The sequence below is a fragment of the Canis lupus genome, chromosome 11 (assembly GCF_011100685.1).
Source record: "Canis lupus familiaris isolate Mischka breed German Shepherd chromosome 11, alternate assembly UU_Cfam_GSD_1.0, whole genome shotgun sequence".
NCBI classification, from domain to species: domain Eukaryota; kingdom Metazoa; phylum Chordata; class Mammalia; order Carnivora; family Canidae; genus Canis; species Canis lupus.
The window spans coordinates 489,565-515,852 of NC_049232.1; the positions used below are offsets into that span (position 1 = coordinate 489,565).

Genomic DNA, 26,288 nt, shown 5'->3' on the forward strand with positions numbered 1-26,288 from the left:
TGAAAGTAATCTAGGTAAGATGGTGGGGCCACATGAGTTAAGGACCCCTACTCCTCGCCATCTCCTCAACTCCCTCATGTATCCTATTCTTTGTAAACCCATTGGCACAACCCTCCTTCCATGCAATCCATACTCAGCATAGACATGCATGGTTACATTGATGTATTAATCTGATTAACTCTGGTTAGGGAATGACTTTTTTTTAATAAATTAATTCTTTATTGGTGTTCAATTTACCAACATACAGAATAACACCCAGTGCTCATCCCGTCAAGTGTCCCCCTCAGTGTCCGTCACCCATTCACCCCCACGCCCCACCTTCCTCCCCTTCCACCACCCCTAGTTTGTTTCCCAGAGTTAGGAGTCTTTATGTTCTGTCTCCCTTTCTGATATTTCCCACACATTTCTTCTCCCTTCCCTTATATTCCCTTTCACTATTATTTATATAGGGAATGACTTTTATTTTCAGTACAGCATATCTGTTTTCTTTCCAGTCAACAACAGAGGCTAATTCCAAGTTCCAGGCCCCAGAACCCATATCCACAGGTGCTAATGTCAACTACCCCTGCCCCCCACGACAGGGACACCTCCCCAGGAGTTTCCTGAGAGCCTCAGCCACTTCCTTGTTCCTCAAGCTGTAGATAAGTGGGTTGAGCATAGGGGTGACCATTGTATAGAAAGCCGAGACCACCTTGTCCTGCTTGGAGGAGTGGTATGCCTGAGGCCGCATGTAGGTGATCATGGCAGCCCCATAAAAGAGAGAGACCACTGCCATGTGAGAGGAGCAGGTAGCAAAGGCCTTCTGTCGACCTTCAGCAGAACGCATGTGGAGCACTGCTACCAGGATCCGCAGGTAGGAAGCCGAGATGACAGAGAAAGGCAGGAGCAGCATTAGGATACAACAGACATAGATCATGGTCTCATAGAGGGAGGTGTCAGCACAGGCCAACTTCAGTATGGCAGGGACCTCACAGAAGAAGTGGTCGATCTCCTGTGAGCCACAGTAAGGGAAACGCAGGGTAAAAATGGCCTGGATCAGTCCATCCACCAGGCCAAAGAGCCAGGACCCTGCCACCATAAGCCAGCAGACACGGCGGCTCATGACCACTGAGTACCTCAGTGGGTTGCTGATGGCCACATAGCGGTCATAGGCCATGAAGGCCAGCAGGAAGCATTCATCCCCCAGGAGAGTGAGAAAGAAGAGGATCTGGAGCCCACAGCCTGTGAAGGAGATGGATCCATGGCCCAGGAAGAAGTTGGTGGCCATCCGTGGCACAATGGTGGAGATGAGCATAAGGTCCATGAGTGACAGCCAGCTGAGGAAGAAGTACATGGGGCTGTGCAGGCGGGAGTCAACATTTATGAGGAGGATCATGAGCCCATTGCCAGAGAGGGCCACCAGGAACATTACTATGATGATGGAAAAAAGGAGGAGGTGCAGTGGGGAGTGGGTGAAAAGGCCCAGGAGGATGAACTGGGAGATGAGAGTCTGGTTTCCCGCCCAGACCATTGCTCCTGCAGAGAAATGTGCCAGACAAAGGGTTGGAATCTGGAAGCAGGAGGCATATGTTTAGTGGCACAATACTGAGGGCATCAAAACTGTGCCCAATGTGTTGTCCTTCTCTAAATGTTACTTGGTTTAGAATAAACTCTTCAAGTTTCTCTCTCACTCTCTCTCACTTTTTGTTTCAGAGGTAGAGAGTAGTAATTCATCAGTTGCAACAATACCCACTGCTCATTATGTAAACTGCCTCATTTTCTTGAAGATTTTATTTATTTATTCATAGGAGACACACAGAGAGAAAGGCAGAGATACAGGCAAAGGGAGAAGCAGGCTCACTGTGGGGATCCTTTTTCTTCTTTTATTTTAATTGGAGTTTGATTTGCCAACATAGAGTATAACGCCCAGTACTCATCCTGTCAAGTGCCCCCCTCAGTGCCCAACACCCAGTCACACCATCCCCCCACTCACCTCCCCTTGCACTACCCCTTGTTTGTTTCTCCAAGTTAGGAGTCTCTCATTTTCTGTCATTCTCACTAATATTTTCACTCATTTTGTCTCCTTTCCCTTTATTCCCATTCACTATTTTTTATATTCCCCGAATGAATGAAACCATATAATGTTTGTCCTTCTCCGATTGACTTACTTCACTCAGCATAATACCCCCAAGGACATTTTTTTAAGTTTTTTTTTTCCACAGAGCTGTGAGATGAGAAAACCTCAGGGATAAGAAGCTATTGAGGGGTTTTTTTTTTTGTCTTTTTTTATTGGAATTCAATTTGATAACATATAGCATAACACCCAGTGCTCATCCCATCAAGTGACCCCCTCAGTGCCCATCACCCAGTCACCCCAAACCCCCCGCCCACCTCCCTTTCCACTACTCCTTGTTCATTTTCCAGAGTTAGGAGTCTCTCAGGTTCTGTCATCCTCACTGATATTTTCACTCATTTTCTCTACTTTCCCCTTTATTCCCTTTCACAGTTTTTTATATTCCCTAAATGAATGAGACCATATAATGTTTGTCCTTCTCCGATTAAGAATCCTAACTCTAGGAAACGAACTAGGGGTGGTGGAAGGGGAGGAGGGCAGGGGTTGGGGGTGAATGGGTGACGGACACTAAGGGGGGCACTTGACAGGTTGAGCACTGGTGTTATTCTGTATGTTGGTAAATTGAACACCAATAAAAAAATAAATTTATTATTAAATAAATAAATAAATAAATAAATAAATAAATAGTTTTAATTAATTAATTTATTTTAGCAATCTCTGCCCCCCAACATGGGACTCAGACTCATGGCTCCTAAGATCAAGAGTAACGTGTTCCTCTGACTGAGCCAGTCAGCCAAGACCGGGCTTTAAAAAAATTTTTTTGTATATTTTTTTATTAGAGTTGATTTGCCAACAGAGAGCATAACACCCGGTGCTCATCTCATTAAGCAGGTGCCTCGGTACCCATCACCCAGTCATCCCATCCTCCTGCCCACCTCTCCTTCCACTACCCTTGTTCATTTATCAGAGTCAGGAGTCTCTTATGTTCTGTCACACTCCCTAATATCTGAACTCATTTTCTCTCCTTTCCCCTATAATCCCATTCATTATTTTTTATATTCCCCGAATGAATGAAACCATATAATGTTTGTCTTTCTCCAACTGACGTACTTCACTCAGCATAATACCCTCAGTACCATCAACGTCGAAGCAAATGGTGGGTATTTGTTATTTCTAATGGCTAACTAATATTCCATTGTATATATAGACCACATCTTCTTTATCCATTCATCTTTTGATGGACACTGATGCCCCTTCCACAGTTTGGCTATTGTGGACATTGCTGCTAGAAACATCGGGGTGCAGGTGTCCCGGCGTTTCCTTGCATCTGTATCTTTGGGGTAAATCCCCAGCAGTGCAATTGCTGGGTCGTAGGGCAGGTCTATTTTTAACTCTTTGAGGAACCTCCACACAGTTTTCCAGAGTGGCTGCACCAGTTCACATTCCCACCAACAGTGCAAGAGGGTTCCCCTTTCTCCACATCCTCTCCAACATTTGTGGTTTCCTGCCTTGTTAATTTTCCCCATTCTCACGGGTGTGAGGTGGTATCTTATTGTGGTTTTGATTTGTATTTCCCTGATGGCAAGAGATGCAGAGCATTTTCTCATGTGTTTGATAGCCATGTGTATGTCTTCTTTGGTGAAAGTTCTATTCATGATTTTACCCATTTCATGATTAGATTTTTTTTGTTTCTTTGCAGTTGAGTTTAATAAGTTCTTAATAAATCTTGGATACTAACCCTTTATCAAATATGTGGTTTGCAAATATCTTCTCCCATTCTGTAGGTTGTCTTTTTTTTGTATATTTTTATTCGGTTTGTTTTGCCAATATATAGCATAACACCCAGTGCTCATCCTGTCAAGTGCCCCCCTCAGTGCCTGTCACCAGTCACCCCAACTCCCTGCCCACCTCCCTTTCCAGCACCCCTTGTTTGTTTACCAGAGTTAGGAGTCTCTCATGTTCTGTCACCTTGACTGATATTTCCCACTCATTTTCTCTCCTTTTCCCTAGATTTTCTTTCACTATTTTTTATTGATCCCAAATGAATGAGACCATATAATGTTTGTCCTTCTCCAATTGACTTACTTCACTCACCATAATACCCTCCAATCCAATACACGTTGAAGCAAATGGTGGGTATTTGTCGTTTCTAATCCTGAATAATATTCCATTGTTTATACCGCATCTTCTTTATGAATTCATCTGTTGAAGGAAATCAAGGCTCCTTCCACAGTTTGACTATTGTGAACATTGCTGCTATATACATTGGGGTACAGGTGTCCTGCCATTTCAGTGCATCTGTAACTTTGGGGTAAATCCCCAGCAGTGCAATTGCTGGGTCATAAAGCAGTTCTTTTTAAACTCTTTGAGGAATCTCCACACAATTTTCCAGAGGGTCTGTACCAGTTCACATTCCCACCAACAGTGCAAGAGGATTTCCCTTTCTCCACATCCTCTCCAAAATTTGTGGTTTCCTGCCTTGTTAATTTTTCCCATTCTCACTGGTGTGAGGTGGTATCTCATTGTGGTTTTGATTTGTATTTCCATGACGACAAGTGATGCAGAGCATTTCCTCATGTGCTTATTGGAATGCGTATGGCTTCTTTGGTGAAATTTCTGTTCGTGTCTTTGCCCTTTTCAATTGGATTGTTTGTTTCTTGGATGTTGAGTTTAATAAGTACTTTATAGATCTTGGATAGTAGCCCTTTAAATGACATGTCATTCGCAAATATCTTCCCATTCTGTAGGTTATCTTTTAGTTTTGTTGACAGTTTCTTTTGCTGTGCAGAAGCTTTTTATCTTGATTAAATCCCAATAGTTCATTTTTGCTTTTGTTTCCCTTGCCTTCATAGATGTATCTTGCAAGAAGTTATGTGGCTAAGTTCCAAAAGGGTGTTGCCTGTGTTCTCCTCTGAGACTTTGATGGATTCTTGTATCACATTTAGATCTTTCATCCATTTTGAGTTGATCTTTGTGTATGGTGTAAGAGAATGGTCTAGTTTCATTCTTCTGCATGTGGATGTCCAATTTTCCCAGCACCGTTTATTGAACAGACTGTCCTTTTTTCAGTGGATAGTCTTTCCTGCTTTGTCAAAGATTAGTTGAACATAGAGTTGAGTGCCCATTCCTGAATTCTCTATCCTTTTCCATTGATCTATATGTCTGTTTTTGTGTTAGTACCGTGCTGTCTTGATAATAGCTTTGTAGTACAACTTGAAATCCGGCATTATGATGCCCCCGGCTCTGGTTTCCTTTTTCAGTATTCGCTTGGCTATTCAGGGTCTTTTATGATTCCACAAAAACCTTAAGATGATTTGTTCCAACTGTCTGAAGAATGTCCATGGTATTTTGATAGGGATTGCATTAAACATGTAAATTGCCCTGGATAATATTAACATTTTCACAATATTAATTCTTCCAGTCCATGAGTATGGAATATTTTCCATCTCCTGTGCCTTCCTTAATTTCTTTCAGAAGTGTTCTGCAGTTTTTAGGGTATAGATCCTTTACGTCTTTGGTTAGGTTTATTCCTAGGTATCTTATGCTTTTGGGTGCAATTGTAAATGGGATTGACTCCTTAATTTCTCTTTCTTCAGTCTTATTGTTAGTGTATAGAAATGCCACTGATTTATGGGCATTGATTTTGTATCCTGACATACTGATGAATTGCTCTATGAGTTTTGGCAATCTGGGGTGGAGTCTTTTGGGTTTTCTACGTACATTATCATGTCATCTGCAAAGAGGGAGAGTCTGACTTATTCTTTGCCAGTTTGAATGACTTTTATTTCTTTTTGTTGTCTGATTGCTGAGACTAGGACTTCTAGTACTATTTTGAATAGCAGTGGTGAGAGTGGACATCCCTGTCGTGCTCCTGACCTTAGGGGAAAGGCTCCCAGTGTTTCCCCACTGAGAATGATATTTGTTGTGGGCTTTTTGTAGATGGCTTTTAAGATGCTGACGAATGTTCCCTCTATCCATACACCCTGAAGAGTTTTGATCAGGAATGGATGCTGTCTTTGTCAAATGCTTTCTCTGCATCTTTTGAGAGTATCATATGGTTCTTGTTTTTACTCTTGTTGATATGATCTATCACGGTGATTGCTTTATGAGTGTTGAACCAGCCTTGCATCCCGGGGATAAATCCCACTTGGGCATGGTGAATAATCTGCTTAGTGTACTGTTGGATCCCATTGGCTAGTATCTTGAGAATTTTTGCAACTGTGTTCATCAGGGATATTGGTCTATAATTCTCCTTTTCGGTGGAGTCTCTGGTTTTGGAATTAAGGTGATGCTGGCCTCACAGAATGAGTTTGGAAGTTTTCCGTCCCTTTTTATCTTTCAGAACAGCTTTAGTAGAATAGGTATTGTTTCTTCTTTAAATGTTTGATAGAATTCTCCTGGGAAGCCATCTGGCGCTGGACTTTTGTGTCTTGGGCTGTTTTTTTGATGACTGCCTCAATTTCCTCCCCAGTTATTGGCTTTCATGTTTTCTATTTCTTCCTGTTACAGTTTTGGTAGTTCATGGTATTTCAGAAATGCGCCCATTTCTTCTCGATTGCCTAATTTGCTGGTGTATAGCTGCTCATAATATGTTTTCAAAATATTTTATATTTCCTTGGTATTTGTTGGGAACCCTCCTCTTTTATTCGTGATTTTATTGTTTTGAGTCTTTTCTGTGTTCATTTTTATAATGCTGGTGAATAGGTTATCTATCTTATTAATTCTTTCAAAGAACCAACGCCTGTTTTTTTTTTTTCATCTGTTCTACAGTTCTTTTCGTCTCTATTTCATTGAGTTCTGCTCGAATCTTTATTAACTCTTCTTCTGCCTGGTGTAGGTTTTACTTGCTGTTATTTCTCCAGTTCCTTTTGGTGTGAGTTTAGCTGGTGTATTTAAGGTTTCTCCATATTTGTGGGATGCTTGTATTGCGATGTATTTCCCTCTCAGGACTCCCTTTGCTATATTCCAAAGATTTTGAATGATTGTATCTTCATTGTCTTTAGTTTCCATGAATCTTTTTAATTCTTCTCTAATTTCCTGGTTGAATCATTATTCTTTTAGCAGGATGCTCTTTAACGTCCAGGTGTTTGAGTTTCTTTCAAATTTCTTCTTGTTATTGTGTTCAAGTTTCAAAGCATTATGGTCTAAAAATATGCAGGGGACAATATTTTTGCTATCGGTTGAGACCTGATTTGTGACCCAGTATGTGGGTCACATATGTAGGAATGTATGGGTATATGAATTTATATATATTCATCTGTCAATGGGTACTTAGGCATCTTCCATAATTCGGCTATTGTAACTAATAATGCTATAAACACAAGGGCGCAAATATCGCTTTGAATTAGGGTTTTTGTATTTATTGGATAAATACCCAATAATGCAATTACTAGATCATAGGGTAGCTCTCTTTTTAACTTTTTGAAGAAGCTCCACTTTCTTTTCCACAGTGAACATCCTTTATCTTTTTTAGGGATTCTTTTTCTTAAAGAGGATTTGGAGAAAGAGGAGCACTCTTATACTTTAGTGGGAATACAAACTGGTAGAGCCACTCTGGAAAACAGTATTGGTTGATAAATGGATAAACAAGATGTGATCTATGTATATTGTGTATACATTGTGTGTGTGTATATATATGTATATATATATATAGCAATATTAATCAGAGAGCAAAAAGAATAACACCTTTCCATTTGCAAAGATGGGTAGATCTAGAGGGTATACACACACACACACACACACACACACACACACACAATGGAATATTACTCAGCCATATAAAGAATGAAATCTTGCCATTGCAATGAAATGAATGGAGCTAAAGAGTATAATGGTGAATAAAATAAGTCAAAGAAAGACAAATACCATATGATTTCACTTGTATATGGAAATTAAGAAAACAAATGAACAAAGAAAAAAGGCAAATTAATAAACAGACTCTTAATTATAGAGAACAAAATTGATGGTTACCAGAGGGGAAGTGAGTGGGGGATGAGTGTAATAGATGATAGGGTTAATGGAGTGCACTTGTTGTGATGAGTACTGATTTGTGTTGGAAGTGTTGAATCACTATACAGTACACCTGAACCTAATGTCTCACTAGTACGCTAACTACACTGGAATTAAATACAGTTTTTTAAAAACAGGGAAACCTTTCAAATAAAATAAAGTTGCAGGCTGATGCTGCTGATGTTTTTAAACTCCTAGGACTTTCTTCACATAGTTGAGAAGCAAATTTTGAACTATTTATTGCTTAAGAGGTCACTGCGTCTGCCTCTTCTAGGAATTGGGCTATTTTCTAGCCCTCATAGTTGCTTCTCCTAGAAAGGTAAGCCTCACTCAAAGAGTTGCTTTTTCAGGAAAAAGTACAAAGGCAACCAAGACATGTGCCAATTTTGCAAACTGGTCATATATGCAAAAATTTTGAACCTCAGTTTTCTTATCTTAAATGGAGACGACAATATCATCATAGAGGGTGATAGTAAAGATTACAGAAGATATATAAGTAACATCTAGAAATTTATAAGTGACAAAAGCTGAAAATACTTGAGCTTTTCTTATGTGCCAGGCATTACAATGAGCAATCCACCATTTCCTCACATTTAATCCTCATTAACTACCCTGGAAGACTCATCATTATTCTCATTTCACAAATGGGGAAACTCACAGTTTTTTCAGATATAAAAGCTTAAAGTGTTTCCTAAGAAGCTTTGTAGGGATCCCTGGGTGGTGCAGCAGTTTGGCGCCTGCCTTTGGTTCAGGGCGCGATCCTGGAGACCCGGGATTGAATCCCACGTCAGGCTCCCGGTGCATGGAGCCTGCTTCTGTCTCTGCCTCTTCTCTCTCTTTCTCTCTCTCTCTCTGTGTGACTATCATAAATAAATTTTTAAAAAAATCTTTGTAAATGAGAAACTGTTGGCAACTCAAATGTCCAACACAAAGATAAACCTAAGCAAATACTGTTTTTAAATGTTTTATTTAAGTAAAAAAATGTTTTATTTACTCATGATAGACACAGAGAGAGAGAGAGAGAGAGGCAGAGACATAGGATGAGGGAGAAGCAGGCTCCATGCTGGGAGCCCGATGTGGGATTCAATCCCGGGATTCCAGGATCCTGCCCTGGGCCAAAGGCAGGCACTAAATCACCAAGCCACCCAGGGATCCCCAGCAAATACTGTTTTAAGCACATGACATTTTAAAAGATACTGAGAAAAAAATGTAGCTGGTCAGTATTTTAAAGTATTTCTAAAGACTCAGAACATATGTCAGATATTATCAGTGTGGCTCCTTCTGAGTGGGATTAAGAGTTACTTTCCCCAATTTTGTTGTATTATACACATTTTCTATAAAGAATGTAGAAATGTAATTTAATTTTTTGAAGTGAGGTTATAATATATATAGGATCAATTCTCAAAAAACAGCAGCTTTCTCATACAATGCCATTACTGCTAAAAGTAGTAGAAAAACTATACATCATCTTCACAATTGCAACAAAAACTCTAAAGTATGTAGAAAAGAACCCTAATGCAAAAATCATAAAACAGGAGAGGCGGGGCAAGATGGCGGAAGAGTAGGGTCCCCAAGTCACCTATCCCTACCAACTTAGCTAGATAACTTTCAAATCATCCTGAAAACCTACGATTTTGGTCTGAGATTTAAAGAGAGAACAGCTGGAATGTTACAGTAAGAAGATTTTGTGCTTCTATCAAAGTACAAAGATGGAAAAACAAAACGAAATAAAAAAGCATCCAAGGGGGAGGGGCCCCCCATGAGGAGCCGGGCTAAGGCCACCCGGCAAGTGCCCCCAGAACAGGAAAGCCCAGTCCCTGAGAAGCAGGAGCTTTTCTAATCTTCCCGGATAGAAAGGCACTCGTAGGGAGCTCAGACAGGATCCCAGGAGGGGCAGGGATGCCCTCAGGCTGCCAGGGGCACTAACAGAGGAACTGCGCTCCGGGGGAGAACGAGCCACACACTGCAGGCCGAGCTCCCTAAAGGGCTGGAGCGCACCCGGGGGCCAGGGAGCAGCTCCGGGAGCGGCTCAGGCGGCCGCTCCACGTGGAGGGGGCTGTGTAGCCCAGGGAGCAGCTAGGGCGGTGGCTCAAGTGGCAGCTTGGCGCGGAGGAGGCTGCGAGGCCCCGGGAGCCCTATACCAGCGACGCAGGCCCTGGAGCCCAGGGCACTGGGGGACACAGCCGAAGATCCGGCGCTTCCCCTGGTACAAGCGGAGGCTGGGAGGAAACAGGACAGCAAGGATGCTCCTGCCACCAGGCAGCCCTGAGCAGTACAGATCCATCCCCCTGCCCCTGGAGCATCCAGGCCCCTGCGTACTGGGAGCTGCGGTGGTTGCTGTGAGAGCTGACTCCGGAGTTGGAAAGATGAACAACAACACTGTTGTTGTTCCTCCTGGTGGCACCTTGTACCTGGGACTGAGCAGGGGCCTCACGGGATGAACAGCTCCCACTGAGCCATGCAACCACCTGGCAGAGGGCTGCGCAGCTCCCCCAGGTACTCACACCTGAGAATCAGCACATCAGGCCCCTCTCCCAGAAGACCAGCTAGAAGAACAGGGGAAAATCAAGTTATTGACCAAGCAGCACTGGAAAGTTCCAGGGGAGGTCGAGAGATTTACAGTATATAGAATCAGAGCATACTCCCACTGCTTTTTTGTTTTCTGTTTGCCCCCCCTCCAAATTTTTTTCTCTCTTTTTCTCCCTTTTCCAGTACAACTTGTTTTTGACCACTCTGCACTGAGCAAAATGACAAGAAGGAAAAACTCACCTCAAAAGAAAGAAACAGTCCAATCTCCCAGAGAGGCACAAAATTTGGATTACATTTCAATGTCAGAAAGCCAATTCAGAATCACTATTATAAAGCTACTGGTAGCTCTAGAAAAAAGCATAAAGGATTCAAGTGACTTCATGACTGCAGAATTTGGATCAAATCAGGCTGAAATTAAAAACCAATTAAATGAGAAGCAATCCAAACTGGAGGTCCTAACGATGAGGGTTAATGAGGTAGAAGAACAAGTGAGTCACATAGAAGACAAGTTCACGGCAAGGAGAGAAACTGAGGAAAAAAAGTGAAAAACAATTAAAAGATCATGAGGATAGGTTAAGGGAAATGAATGACAGCCTCAGAAGGAAAAATCCATGTTAAATTGGGGATTCCAAGGATGCCAAAAGGGACAGAGGTCCAGAAAGTGTATTTGAACAAACCATAGCAGAGAACTCCCCTAACTTGGGAAGGGAAACAGGCATTCAGATCCAGGAGATAGATCCCCACCCCTAAAATCACTATAAACCTCTCGACACCTCAACATTTAATAGTGAAACTTGAAAATTCCAAAGATAAAGAGAAAATCATTAAGGCAGCAAGAGACAAGAAATCCCTAACCTTTATATGGAGAAGTATTAGGATAACAGCAGACACCTCCACAGAGACCTGGCAGGCCAGAAAGAGCTGGGAGGATATATTAAGGGTCCTAAATGAGAAGAACATGCAGCCAAGAATACTTTATCCAGCAAGGCTTTCATTCAGCATAGAAGGAGAGATAAAGAGCTTCCAAGATAGGCAGGAAATGAAAGAATATGTGACCAACAAGCCAGCTCTGCAAGAAATATTAAGGAGGACTCTGTAAAAGAAAGAGGAAGTCCAAAGAAACAAACCACAAAAACAGGGATTGAATAGTATCATGATGACACTAAATTTATATCTTTCAATGGTAACTCTGAAAGTGAATGGGCTTAATGACCCCATCAAAAGACACAGGGTTTCAGGCTGGATAAAAAACCAAGACCCATCTATTTGTTGCCTGAAAGAGACTCATTTTAGATGTAAGGACACCTACAGCCTGAAAATGAAAGGTTGGAGAACTATTTACCATTAAAATGGTCCTCAAAAGAAAGCAGGGGTAGCCATCCTCATATCAGATGAATTAAATTTTATTCCAAAGACTGTACTAAGAGATGAAGAGGGACACTATATCATTCTTAAAGGATCTATCCAAGAAGAGGACTTAACAATCATCAATATATATGCCCCTATGTGGGAGCTGCCAAGTATATCAATCAATTAATAACCAAAGTTAGGATATATGTAGACAATAATACACTTATATTGGTTGACTTGAACACAACGCTTTCTAAAATTGACAGATCTATGCACAACATCTCCAAAGAAACAACAGCTTTAAATGATACACTGGACCAGATGGATTTCACAATATTTACATAAATTTACATCCAAACGGCACTGAATACACATTCTTCTCAAGTGCACATGGAACTTTCTCCAAAACAGACCACATACTGGGGTACTAATCAAGTCTTAACCAATACCAAATGATTGGGATCGTCCCTGTATATTTTCAGACCATAATGCTTTGAAATTAGAAGCAAATCACAAGAAGAAGTTTGGAAGGACCTCAAACACGTGAAGATTAAGGACCATCCTGCTAAAAGATGAAAGGATCAACCAGGAAATTAAGGAAGAATTAAAAAGATTCATGGAAACTAATGAGAATGAAGATAAAACCATTCAAAATCTTTGGGATACAACAAAAGCAGTCCTGAGGGGGAAATACATCGCAACACAAGCAACCATCCAAAAACTGGAAAGAACTCAATTACAAAAGCTAACCTTACACCTAAAGGAGCTAGAGAAAAAACAGCAAATAGATCGTACAACCATCAGAAAAAGAGAGTTAAAGATTCGACCAGAACTCAAGGAAATAGAGACCAGAAAAACTGTGGAACAGATCAACAAAACCAGGAGTTGGTTTACTGAAAGAATTAGTAAGATAGATAAACATTAGCCAGCCTTATTAAAAACAAAAGAGAAAAGACTCAAATTAATAAAATCATGAATGAGAAAGGAGAGATCACTACCAACACCAAGGAAATACAAACGATTTTAAAAACACATTATGAACAGCTATATGCCAATAAATTAGTCACTCTAGAAGAAATACACGCATATCTGGAAAGCCATAAACTACCAAAACTGGAGCTGGAAGAAACAGAAAACCTGAACAGGCTGATAACCAGGGAGGAAATTGAAACAGTCATCAAAAACCTCCCAAGACACAAGAGTCCAGGGCCAGATGGCTTCCCAGGGGAATTTTATCAAACGTTTAAAGAAGAAACCATACCTATTTTACTAAAGCTGTTTGGAAAGATAGAAAGAGATGGAGTACTTCCAAACTCGATCTATGAGGCCAGCATCACCTTACTACTAAAACCAGACAAAGACCCCAACAAAAAGGAAAATTATAGACCAATATCCCTGATAAACATGGATGCTAAAATTCTCAACAAGATACTAGTCAATAGGATACAACAATACATTAAGAAGATTATTCATCATGACCAAGTAGGATTTATCCCCGGGACACAAGGCTAGTTCAACTCTCGGGAAAAAATCAATGTGATTCATCACATCGTAAAAAAATCAATGTGATTCATCACATCAGCAAGAGAAAAAACAAGAACCATATGATCCTCTCATTAGATGCACAGAAAGCATTTGACAAAATACAGCATCCATTCCTGATCAAAACTCTTCAGAGTGTAGGGATAGAGGGAACTTTCCTCGACATCTTAAAAGCCATCTACAAAAGGCCACAGCAAATATCATTCTCAATGGGGAAGCACTGGGAGCCTTTCCCCTAAGATCAGGAACAAGACAGGGATGTCCACTCTCACCACTGCTATTCAACATAGTATTGGAAGTCCTAGCCTCAGCAATCAGAGAACAAAAAGACATTAAAGGCATTCAAATTGGCAAAGAAGAAGTCAAACTCTCCCTCTTCGCCAATGACATGATACTCTACATAGAAAACCCAAAAGCCTCCACCCCAAGATTGCTAGAACTCATACAGCAATTTGGCAGCGTGGCAGGATACAAAATCAATGCCCAGAAATCAGTGGCATTTCTATACACTAACAATGAGACTGAAGAAAGAGAAATTAAGGAGTCAATCCCATTTACAATTGCACCCAAAAGCATAAGATACCTAGGAATAAACCTCACCAAAGAGGTAAAGGATCTATACCCTAAAAACTATAGAACACTTCTGAAAGAAATTGAGGAAGACACAAAGAGAAAATGCTCTGCATCACTTGCCATCAGGGAAATACAAATCAAAACCACGATGAGATACCATCTCACACCAGTGAGAATGGGGAATATTAACAAGGCAGGAAACCACAAATGTTGAAGAGGATGTGGAGAAAGGAGAACCTTCTTGCACTGTTGGTGGGAATGTGAACTGGTGCAGCCACTCTGGAAAACTGTGTGGAGGTTCCTCAAAGAGTTAAAAATAGACCTGCCCTACGACCCAGCAATTGCACTGCTGGGGATTTACCCCAAAGATACAGATGCAATGAAACGCTGGGTTGCCTGCACCCCAATGTTCATAGCAGCAATGGCCACAATAGCCAAACTGTGGAAGGAGCCTTGGTGTCCATCGAAAGATGAATGGATAAAGAAGATGTGGTTTATGTATACAATGGAATATTACTCAGCCATTAAAAACGACAGATACGCACTATTTACTTCAACGTGGATGGAACTGGAGGGTATTATGCTGAGTGAAATAAGTCAATCGGAGAAGGACAAACAGTATATGTTCTCATTATTTGGGGAATATAAATAATAGTGAAAGGAATAGAGGGGAAGGGAGAAGAAATGGGTAGGAAATATCAGAAATGGAGACAGAACATGGAAGACTCTTAACTGTGGGAAACGAATTAGGGGTGGTGGAAGGGGAGGAAGGCGGGGGGTGGGGGTGAATGGGTGACGGGCACTGAAGGGGGCACTTGACGGGATGAGCACTAGGTGTTATTCTGTGTATTGTCAAATAGAACAACAATAAAAAATAAATTTATCATTAAAAAAATAAAAATAGACTCAACACCAAAGAAACAAACAACCAATTATGAAATGGGTCAAAGACATGAAGAGAAATCTCACAGAGGAAGACATAGATATGGCCAACATGCACATGAGAAAATGCTATGCATCACTTGCCATCAGGGAAATACAAATCAAAACCACGATGAGATACCACCAGTGAGAATGGGGAAAATTAACAAGGAAGGAAACCACAAATGTTGGAGAGTACGTGGAGAAAGGGGAACCCTCTACACTGTTGGTGGGAATGTGAACTGGTGCAGCCACTCTGGAAAATTGTGTGGAGGTTCCTCAAAGAGTTAAAAATAGACCTTCCCTATGACCCAGCTATTGCACTGTTGGGATTTACCCCAAAGATACAGATGCAATGAAACGCCGGGACACCTGCACCCCGATGTTTATGGCAGCAATGTCCACAATAGCCAAACTGTGGAAGGAGCCTTGGTGTTCATCAAAAGATGAATGGATAAAGAAGATGTGGTTTATATATACAATGGAATATTACTCAACCATTAGAAATGACAAATGCCCACCATTTGCTTCAACGTGGAAGGAACTGGAAGGTATTATGCTGAGTGAAATAAGTCAGAGAAGGATAAACATTATATGGTCTCATTCATTTGGGGAATATAAAAATAGTGAAATGGAATAAAGGAGAAAGAATGAGGGGGAAATATCAGAAAGGGAGACAGAACATGAAAGACTCTAACTCTGGGAAACGAACTAGGGGAGGTGGAAGGGGAGGTCGGCGGGGCGTGGGGGTGATTGTGTGATGGGCAGTGAAGGGGGCACTTGATGGGATGATCACTGGGTGTTATTCTATATGTTGGCATATTGAACACCAATAAAAAATAAATTTATTATTTAAAAAAATAGAATGCAACCTACAGAATGGGAGAAGTTATTTGCATATGACATATCTGCTAAAGGGTTACTGTCCAAAATACATAAGGACTTGATAGAACTCAACACTCAAAAAACATATAACCCAATTAAGAAATGGGCAGAAGATATGAACAGACATTTCTCCAAAGAAGACATACAGATGGCCCACAGACACATGAAAAGATGCTCAGCATCACTTATCATCAGGGAAATGGACATCAAAAATAAAATGAGATATCACCTCAAACCTATCAGAATGGCTAAAGTCAAAAACAAAAGAAACAGCAAGTGTTGGTGATCATGTGGAAAGAAAGGAAATCTTGAGCACTGTTGACACTGAAAACTGGTGCAGTCAGGCTGGATAGCAGTATGGAGTTTCCTCTAAATGTTAAAAGTGAAGTATCCTATGATCTACTAATCACACTACTGGTATTTATGCAAAAATACAAAACACTAATTCAAGAGGATACACACACAAAAAAAAAAATTAAAAATAGAACTGCTCTATGACCCAGCAATTGCACTGCTGGGGATTTAGCCCAAAGGCACAGATGCAGTGAAACACCAGAACACCTGCACCCCAAAGTTTATAGCAGCAATGTCCACAATATCCAAACTGTGAAGGGAGCCTCAGTGTCCATCAAATGATGAATGGATAAAGAAGATGTGGTCTATGTATACAATGGAATATAACTCAGCCATTAGAAACCACAAATACTCACCATTTGCCTCAACATGGATGGAACTAGAGGGTATTATGCTGAGTGAAATAAGTCAGAGAAGGACAGACATTATATGGTCTCATTCATTTGGGGAATATAAAAATTAGTGAAGGGAATAAAGGGGAAAGGAGAGAAAATGAGTGAAAATATCCATGAAGGTGACAAAGCATGAGAGACACCTAATCTGGGAAATGAACAAGGGGTAGTAGAAAGGGAGGTGGGCAGGGGAGTTGGGCTGACTGGGTGATGGGCACTGTGGGGGGGCACATGGCGGGATGAGCACTGGGTGTTATGTTGACATTATTGTTATGTTGACAACAACTGGGTGTTATGTTGACATTATGTTATGTTGACATTTAAAAAACCCAGGCATTTGCATGGTTCACCGTGAAAAATCTCAACAAATGTTGGTCATTGTTGCTGCTGAGTGACAGAGCAGATCTACAGCTGTTCACAGGACAGTGGACAGGTGTAGGTACCTGACAAGGAGAAAAGTACTGAAAAGCAGTTGTGATGGCCCAAACAGGCAATGGACAAACAGTAGTCTGATTTTGGGTAGGGTCTTTAAACATTCTGAAACCCAGTTTCATCATCTATAATGGTTATGAGGATAAAATGTGATTATGCATGTAAAAACCCCTACTTTAATACCTTGCACATAGTAAGTATCCAATACAAAGTGACAGCTATTATGAAATCTACGCTCCCCAACACTTATTATGTTTTGTACAAATGGGGTAAGGGAGGAGGGAAGTTTTTTTAAAAAAAAAATGCTCTTTCAATTGGAAATCAGAAATTTCAAATTGAAAGGGAATTTGGATATGTTTACTCTGACTCCTATCAGAGGCATCTATTGATTTTTAATCAATTTATCAGATAAACTAATCTTTGCAAAGAAAGTCACCAATCCTTTTTTTTAATAATAAATTTATTTTTTATTGGTGTTCAATTTGCCAACATACAGAATAACACCCAGTGCTCATCCCGTCAAGTGCCCCCTTCAGTGCCCGTCACCCACTCACCCCCACCCCCCACCCTCCTCCCCTTCCACTACCCCTAGTTTGTTTCCCAGAATTAGGAGTCTTCATGTTCTGTCTCCCTTTCTGATATTTCCTACCCATTTCTTCTCCCTTCCCCTCTATTCCCTTTCACTATTATTTATATTCCCCAATGAATGAGACCATATACTGTTTGTCCTTCTCCGATTGACTTATTTCACTCAGCATAATACCCTCCAGTTCCATCCACGTTGAAGTAAATAGTGCGTATCTGTCGTTTCTAATGGCTGAGTAATATTCCATTGTATACATAAACCACATCTTCTTTATCCATTCATCTTTCGATGGACACTGAGGCCCCTTCCACAGTTTGGCTACTGTGGACATTTCTGCTAGAAACATTGGGGTGCAGGTGTCCCGGCGTTTCATTGCATCTGCATCTTTGGGGTAAATCCCCAGCAGTGCAATTGCTGGGTCATAGGGCAAATCTATTTTTAACTCTTTGAGGAACCTCCACACTGTTTTTCAGAGTGGCTGCACCATTTCACATTCCCACCAACAGTGTAAGAGGGTTCCCTTTCCTCCTGAAAGAATATGTGACCTCCAAACCAGCTCTGCAAGAAATTTTAAGAGGGACTCTCAAAATCCCCCTTTAAGAAGAAGTCCAATGGAACAATGCACAAAAACAGGGACTGAATAGATATCATGATGACACTAAACTCATATCTTTCACCAATCCTTGTAATCCAGACCTTGCTACCAATTCAGATGCAAATTCCTCATAAAAAAGCCTTACCAGGTGACTACAACACACCTAGTTTCTGTTGGGCAACAGTGGGAGATATTAGGGCAGGAAGGTCTTTCTATACCTCTCAGATCAGTCTTACCAAGGCCCTAAGCTATGCAGCAGAGATTCTTGCAGAGCTTTCCTTGAGAATTTTGTCAAGGATCCCTTCAAGAGAAAGGGGGAAAAGCAAAGATACAGATGCAATGAAACGCCAGGACACCTGCACCCCGATGTTTCTAGCAGCAATGTCCACAATAGCCAAACTGTGGAAGGAGCCTCGGTGTCCATCAAAAGATGAATGGATAAAGAAGATGTGGTTTATGTATACAATGGAATATTACTCAGCCATTAGAAACGACAAATACCCACGATTTGCTTCGACATGGATGGAACTGGAGGGTATTATGCTGAGTGAAATGAGTCAATCGGAGAAGGACAAACAGTATATGGTCTCATTCATTTGGGGAATATAAATAATAGTGAAAGGGAATAGAGGGGAAGGGAGAAGAAATGGGTAGGAAATATCAGAAAGGGAGAGAGAACATGGAAGACTCCTAACTCTGGGAAATGAACTAGGGGTGGTGGAAGGGAGGAGGGCGGGGTGTGGGGGTGACTGGGTGGTGGGCACTGAGGGGGACACTTGACGGGATGAGCACTGGGTTTTATCCTGTATGTTGGCAAATTGAACACCAAAAAAATAAATTTATTATTTAAAAAATTAATAAATTTATTATTTAAAAAAATCAAAAAATATAAAGTGAGTCTCTTGTAGGTCCAAAAGAGAGAGAGAGAGAGAGAGAGAGAGAGAGAGAGAGAGAGAGAGAGAGAGAGAAAGGGGAAAAGTCAATTGGTTGCAACTTTCTCAAAGAGAAACAAAACTAGAATCGGAAGAGAAAGGAGCAAAGGCACCAAAGTATGCTTTTCAAAATAACAGCAGGGCCTTAACTGTCCTTCAAAAGAAGGAGCATTCAAAATCCAACAACCAGGGACACCTGGGTGGTTCAGTGGTTGAGCGTCTGCCTTTGGCTCAGGGCGTGATCCCAGGATCCAGGATTGAGTCCCATGCTGGGCTCCTTGCAAGGACCCTGCTTCTCCCTCTGCCTGTGTCTCTGTGTCTCTCAGTAATAAATAAATACACCTCTAAAAAAATTCAACAGCCAGATGTCATCAGGAACAGATAGCTTTCCCAGTCACTCAGGGAGCCAGTTTCAGAAGGTCCAGCCATTGTCACATCCTCCCTAGACTTGAAAAGATAAAAGAGTGTCCATCCTTCCTAAAACCTGTGGTGAGACCCTGAGGAGTTCACTTCCTCCCCTCGGTCTCAGTCTCCAAAGAGCAACATGACAGGTTGGATGAAATAACCCTGAGGTCATCTCTAGTTCTACTCACAGAATAATTAGGAGGCAAAATGACATTCCAGAAACAAAATCTAACCACACAAGAGGCCTGTACGTCAAGAGAAATAGTAAGCAATAGAATGGCAAAGGTAGTTATGGGATGAACAAACATTTTAAGCATTTGATAATAGAGAGAAGAAATGCAAGACACATAGAAGGAAGAACCTTACCTAAAATCATGTAATCAATGATACCAGGAAGTGCTGTAGAGTGAAAGGGCAGATCAGGAGTCTGGAGCCCTATGCCCTTGGAAAATAGACTTCACCACCAAGGACAGGATGCTCTAATCAGTCAGTTGGATCTGCAATGAGTCTCTTTCAGTGCAGGGAAGCCAGTGAACCTTCATCTCCTTAGAAGGAAATGGAACTGAAATGGAAAAAGGAAGGACATTCTCTTAGAGGAGCCATGTTTCCAAAATTAAAAAAAAAAAGACTTGTGTAGTTCGAGCTCCTTCATAATCTCTCCTACATTGTGAAAATGGGAATTGACTGTGGGGCTTGAGGCACTCCCTTTTTACAGACAGGAAATACCAGATGCCTCCCATGAGGGTTATGGAAAGGTTTTGAACAAATGCATTAAAATTGGTTAAAATGAGAAGAAAACAGGTTCTGTTTTCTTCTGTTTTTGAAAGGAGGAAACACACACCTAGAAGTCTTAGCTGCATGCTAAAACCTTGGTGGAATCTTCAGGCGTTAAGAAATAGCCTTCCAGAAACAATAATTGTAGCACAGAGAGATAATATAGCTTTTATCCAAATAGAAGGCAAGCTGGCAGTGGACTGGGCCAGGAAAAGAGAGAATCTTGCAGGGACTCAGAAAAGAACCTCTTACCTATGGTTGAAACCCCTCACTGGGCCAGGACCAACACCTGAGTGTGAGGTTTTATTCCCTCACTCCCCACTACTACCTATTGTTCTCCTCCCCCTCTGTGACTAAGGAAAGTTGCTTCTATTTTCACAAATCCTTAGAGACCCCTCCTCTGTCACATCTCTGTCCCCAGTCTCTGGCAATTAAATTCCCAGGGAAAGGAGCCTCCTGCAAAGTTCTCTGCTCATCTCAGCTACACCAACAAACAAACTCTCTCCCAGGAGAAGGAGGAGAAGAAAATTTAGGAGGATTGCTATGGGTCAATCTGGGAGGAACTGGCTCTCCCTCTATTCCAAAACGGAATAGGAAACATTGGTTTTTGTTCAGTGTTGTGGCTCATCTTCAGAATGTCCACTAAATACCATATTGTAAGCAAAGGGCATCTTCCAGTGACTTCCAGATCATCACCCTTCTGCATCTTTCTGCTTTCTCCAGAACCTCAGCCTAATAAGGAGGCAACCATCCAAGATCACACTGACCTTTCTGAGCTCAGAGCTCAGTTCTACTGAAATTCAAAGCAGTCTCTAAGAAGCCAAGGATTCAACAAACGTTACTATTACCAACAGTTCATCTGTCCCTGGCACTGACCACCTCCTCCCACTCTCCTGTCAGCTCCCACACACTTGACTTTCTCTCACATTAAGAAATTCACACAAGCAAAGATAACATAGCACAGATACTTGACCTCAAAGTCAGACAGAACTGGTGGGAATTTCATGTAAATTTGACCTTGGGCAAGGGACTCATCTGAATCCATTTCCTCATGTGTAAAATGAGAATGATTATGTTCACTACAAATATTTGTTGTGAGAATTAAATGGAATAAAATAGCAAAAGTGTTCTCCCTGTCACAAGTTCTAAAAATTCTAGTTACTAATGTCACTGCTCTCCCACCTCTCTAAAGCTAGAAAGCAGAGACAAAAATACACACTTTATAAAAATAGTCAAACTCACTAAAAAATAACTGAAGCCTATAGAAAGCAATGAAACAGATGCTGAGGCTGGGAAATTGATCTGATTTTTAGAGTTACCACATTATAGTATTCTAAATGTCCAGTTTTCCTTGTTTTAAGCTTTTAAAAAAATTTTTTTTTGAGGGAGGGCAGAGGGAAAGTGAGACTCTAAAGCAAACTCAGCACTGAGCACAGAACTCAACATGGGGCTTAGTCTCATGACTGTTAGGTTCTGAAATCAAGAAATCAATGGTCAGATGCTTAACTGACTGAGCCCGCCCTAGGTGCTCCCATAAATGTCCAGTTTTCTATGTAAATTACAAAGCATAAAAATAAATAAGAGCTAAAGGAGGGGAGTCTGGATATGTGAATAGGAAGATGGTGCTGGAGTAGGAGGACCCTAGGTTTGCCTCATCTCACAAATACAACTAGATGACTATCAAGTTATTCTAAATATCCCAAAAACCAACCTGAAGGCTGACATAACAGACTCCAAGAGTAAATGGAGAGAAGAAGTCACAGTAAAGGAGGTAGGAAGTACAGAGACAAGGCTTAAGTGAGAAATGGATCATGGGGCTGCAGAGAGAAGGAAGTAATGATCACAGAGAAAGGCAAGAATGAGGAGCACACAGGGGAATGCACAAGGAAAACATTTCCCCAAAGCCATTAGTTTAGAAAATGAGAGGAGCTGAATCTCATGACTTAAAACCAGAGGAGCTTCATGACTGGAACTGTAAAGGTTGGCATACTTGGCCAGGATAGATCCCTGAGGGTACTGCCCTACACCTGGAGAGAATGCAGGAAAACAACCCAGAGGCAGGTGACATGAAAATAGCAATCTGAAGAATGCCTGGAGTACACATGTAGGAGTGTTTCTCTTTTTGGAGGCTGTCTCTGAGAAGCAGTGTTCACAGGGATGACTCCCTAGGAACAAAGGAACTGGTTGTCACCATTTCCTTCCCTTATCCCTCACCAAAAACAGAACCACCTATGGAAAGCAGCACAGCACCATGATGGCTGCATAACTTGCTTACACCAAGCTCTACACCCCTGTCCTTCCCAGTCATACTTGCCTCAGTCCCCACAGAGCAGACCCCTCCCCCAGAAGACCAGAAGAAACTCCTGCCCACACCATATTTCCCAAACCAGAGAGTCAGTCCTACAGGGCTTAGGTTCCAGTGGAAGTAGTATCAGGTTCATTTAAGAAGCAGACCAGAGAACACCTAGTTAAAACCCACCACATTCAGGCCAAGACCCCAACATTGCCCACACAGGCAAGGAGAGCCTCTCCAGATGACTGGCAAGAAGGATAGAACAGCCAGAACACAACAGTATGTTGCATGCAGCATATGCCACAGGCAATCCCTGGAGTGTGAGGCCCTGGGAACTACATGACCTCTTCTTCATAAGGCCATTACTTTCAGGAGCAGGAGACATGCCTGGCTTTTCTAACCCAGTAGGAAAGCAGAGGCTTATACAAAATACCAAGACAGAATCATTTATGCCAAATGAAAGAACAAGTGTCTATAGACAGATATCTATGCTAAACAGATATAGATAGGTAACATACCTGATGGAGAATTTAAAACAACAATCGGGGATCCCTGGGTGGCGCAGCGGTTTAGCGCCTGCCTTTGGCCCAGGGCGCGATCCTGGAGACCCGGGATCGAATCCCACGTCGGGCTCTCGGTGCATGGAGCCTGCTTCTCCCTCTGCCTATGTCTCTGCCTCTCTCTCTCTCTGTGTGACTATCATAAATAAATAAAAATTAAAAAAAAAAAATAAAACAACAATCGTAAGGATATTCATTGGGATTGAAAAAAAAAGAATAGAAAGCATCAGTGAGACCCTTACAAAGATAGAATAGATTTAAAAAAAAAAGAATCAATCAGACACAAAGAGTGCAATAAACCTGATTGGAAACAGGCTTGATGCAATGAATAGCAGACTGAAAGAAGCAGAGAAACAAATTAGTGACTGAGAAGATAAATTATTGGACAATAATGAAGCTGAACAAAAGAGAGAAAGTATTATGCAATGTGAGAATAGACTTAGGGACTCCAGTGACTCCATGAAACAAAATAACATTCATATTACAGGAGTCTCAGAAGAGAAGATAAAAGGGTGGAGAAAATTTACTTGAATAAATAGCTGAAAACTTCCATAATCTAGGCAAGGAGACAGACATTCAGATCCCAGAGGAACAGACAACTCCTATCAAAACCAAGACATATTGTATTTAAATTTGTAAAATATAATGAACTTCATCATTAAAAGTGGCAATATAAAAGAAGTCCCTAAGTGCACAAAGAAAAACCCACAAAACAAGTTTCTCAACAGAAACTTTGCAAACCAGACAGGAGTGCCATGATATATTTGAAGTGCAGAATGGGAAAAAGATGCAACCAAGAATACTGTAATGAGAAAAGCTATCATTCAGATTAGCTGAAAAAAACTAAAGGAGTTTCTGACAGTAAACCATCCCTGAGAGAAATATTAAAGTGTACTCTTTTTGTGTGTGGAGAGACCAAAAGTGACAAAGAAAGGATCAGAGAAAATCTCCAGAAACAATAAAAATCAAATTATAAAATGGCACTACATACATATTTGTTAATAATTACTATGAATGTAAGTGCACTAAACAATTAAAAGACATAAGGTGATAGGAAAGAAGATGATGGAGGAGTAGGGGACCCTACATTCATCGAGTCCCTTGAATTCAGCTAGATAGCTATCAAATCATTTTGAACAACTGTGAACTCAAACTGCGATCATAGAAAAGAATGGCTTCTATCTACAAATAGAAAAGTGACCACTTTTTTTCAAGGTGGAGGTATGCAGAAGCGAATCTAAGGAGATACGTTGGAAGATAAAGCATAGGGGGAGGAAGCCTCCATAAGCTGGCTACCAGAAAGTGGCATAGCAGAGGAGCACAAAATCAGAACTTTTAGAAGTCTGCTCCAGTGAGGGAATTTCCTGGCTGAAAGGTCCTCAGGTGGTAAAGAGGGGCAAAATCCTAGGGTGCAACGGTGTAGTCTCAGGATCCCCAGGGTCACAGAAAGAACAGGGGTGCCTGAGGGCAGCAGAGTAATCAAGCATTGCAGCAGGGAGGCTGGCTGAAATTAGTGAGCCCAGAAGTGGGCTTTCAGCTTGATGTTGTCACAAACCATGAATTGGTTTGGGCAGTTGGGCAACAACTCCCTGAGCAGGGACCCAACAAAAGGCAGGACTGGGGTGAAACAATATTAGAATAATAGGGCTCCCAGAGAAAGAGGAAAGAAGAGAGGGACAGAAGCTATATTTGAGCAAATTATAGCTGAGAACTTTCCTAACCTATGAAAGGAAATAGGCATTCAAGTGCAAGAAGCATGGAGAACTCCCTTCAAAAAACAATAAAATAGATCAAGATTTTGACATATTAATGGTGAAACTTGCAAATTTCAAAGACAAAGAGAAAATTCTGAAATCAGTCCATGATAGGTCCTTAACCTACAGAGGTAGAAACATAAGGCTAGCAGCAGACCTCTCCACAGAGACCTGGCAGGCCAGGAAGTACCAGCATAATTATACTCAAGGTGCTAAATGAGAAAAACATGCAGCCAAGAATACTTTATCCAGCAAAGCTGTTGCTCAGAATGGAAGGAGATGAAAAAATTCCAGGACAAACAGAAACTAAAAGAATTTGTGATCACGAAAACACCCCTGCAAGAAATATTAAAAGGGATCCTCTAAGCAAAGAGAGTCCAAAACTAATATAGAACAGAAAGGAATAAAGACAATATACAGAAACCATGACTTTACAGGTAGTACAATGGAGCTAAATTCATATCATTCAATAGTTACTCTGGACGTGAATAGGCTAAATGCTCTAACAACAACAACAACAAGATATCACATTGGCCAAAAACAAAAAACAAAAAAACCCAAGACCCATCCATGTGCTGTCTAAAAGAGACTCATTTTAGACCGAAGACCCTCTAAATTGAAAGTGAGGTAGTGCAGAAATATTTATCATGCTAATGGACACCAAAAGAAAGCTGGAATAGACATCCCTATATCAGACAAATTAGATATGAAACAAAAGAATGTAGTAACGAATGAGAAGGGACACAATATCATACTTAAAGGCTCTGTCCAACAAGAAGATCTAACAATTGGAAATATTTATGATCCTAACTTAGGAGTAGCCAATTATATAAATAAATTAATGACAAAATTAAAGAAACACATTGACAATAATACAATACCAGTAGGAGACTTTAACATCCCACTCACAACAATGGACAGATCATCTAAGCAGAAGATCAACAAGGAAACAAGGGCTTTAATGACACACTGGACCAGATGGACTTCACAGATATATATACAGAGAATTCCACCCTAAAACAACAGAATACATATTCTTCTCAAATTCACAAGGAGTTTCTCCAGAACAGATCCCATACTGGGTGACAAATCAGGACTCAAATGGTACCAAAAGATTGAGATTAGTCCCTGCATATTTTCAGACCACAATGCTTTGAAACTTGAAATCAATCACAAGAGGAAATTTGGAAGGAACTCAAACACTTGGACGTTAAACAACATCCTACTAAAGAATGAATGGGACAGCCAGGAAATTAAAGAAGAATTTTAAAAATTCATGAAAACAAATGAGTATGAAATCACAATTGTTCAAAGCCTTTGGGATACAACAAAAGTGGCCCTAAGAGGGA

The 26,288-nt window shown here is 41.0% G+C and overlaps 1 protein-coding gene across 1 annotated transcript; it reads right to left on the bottom strand.

Annotated features, from left to right (window-relative positions):
* Positions 1-559: 559 nt before the first annotated feature.
* On the bottom strand, positions 560-1,510 carry OR2T26 (olfactory receptor family 2 subfamily T member 26). The gene has a single exon (NM_001388958.1). The coding sequence runs from the start codon at positions 1,508-1,510 to the stop codon at positions 560-562; it is 951 nt and encodes a 316-aa protein (NP_001375887.1).
* Positions 1,511-26,288: the final 24,778 nt, after the last annotated feature.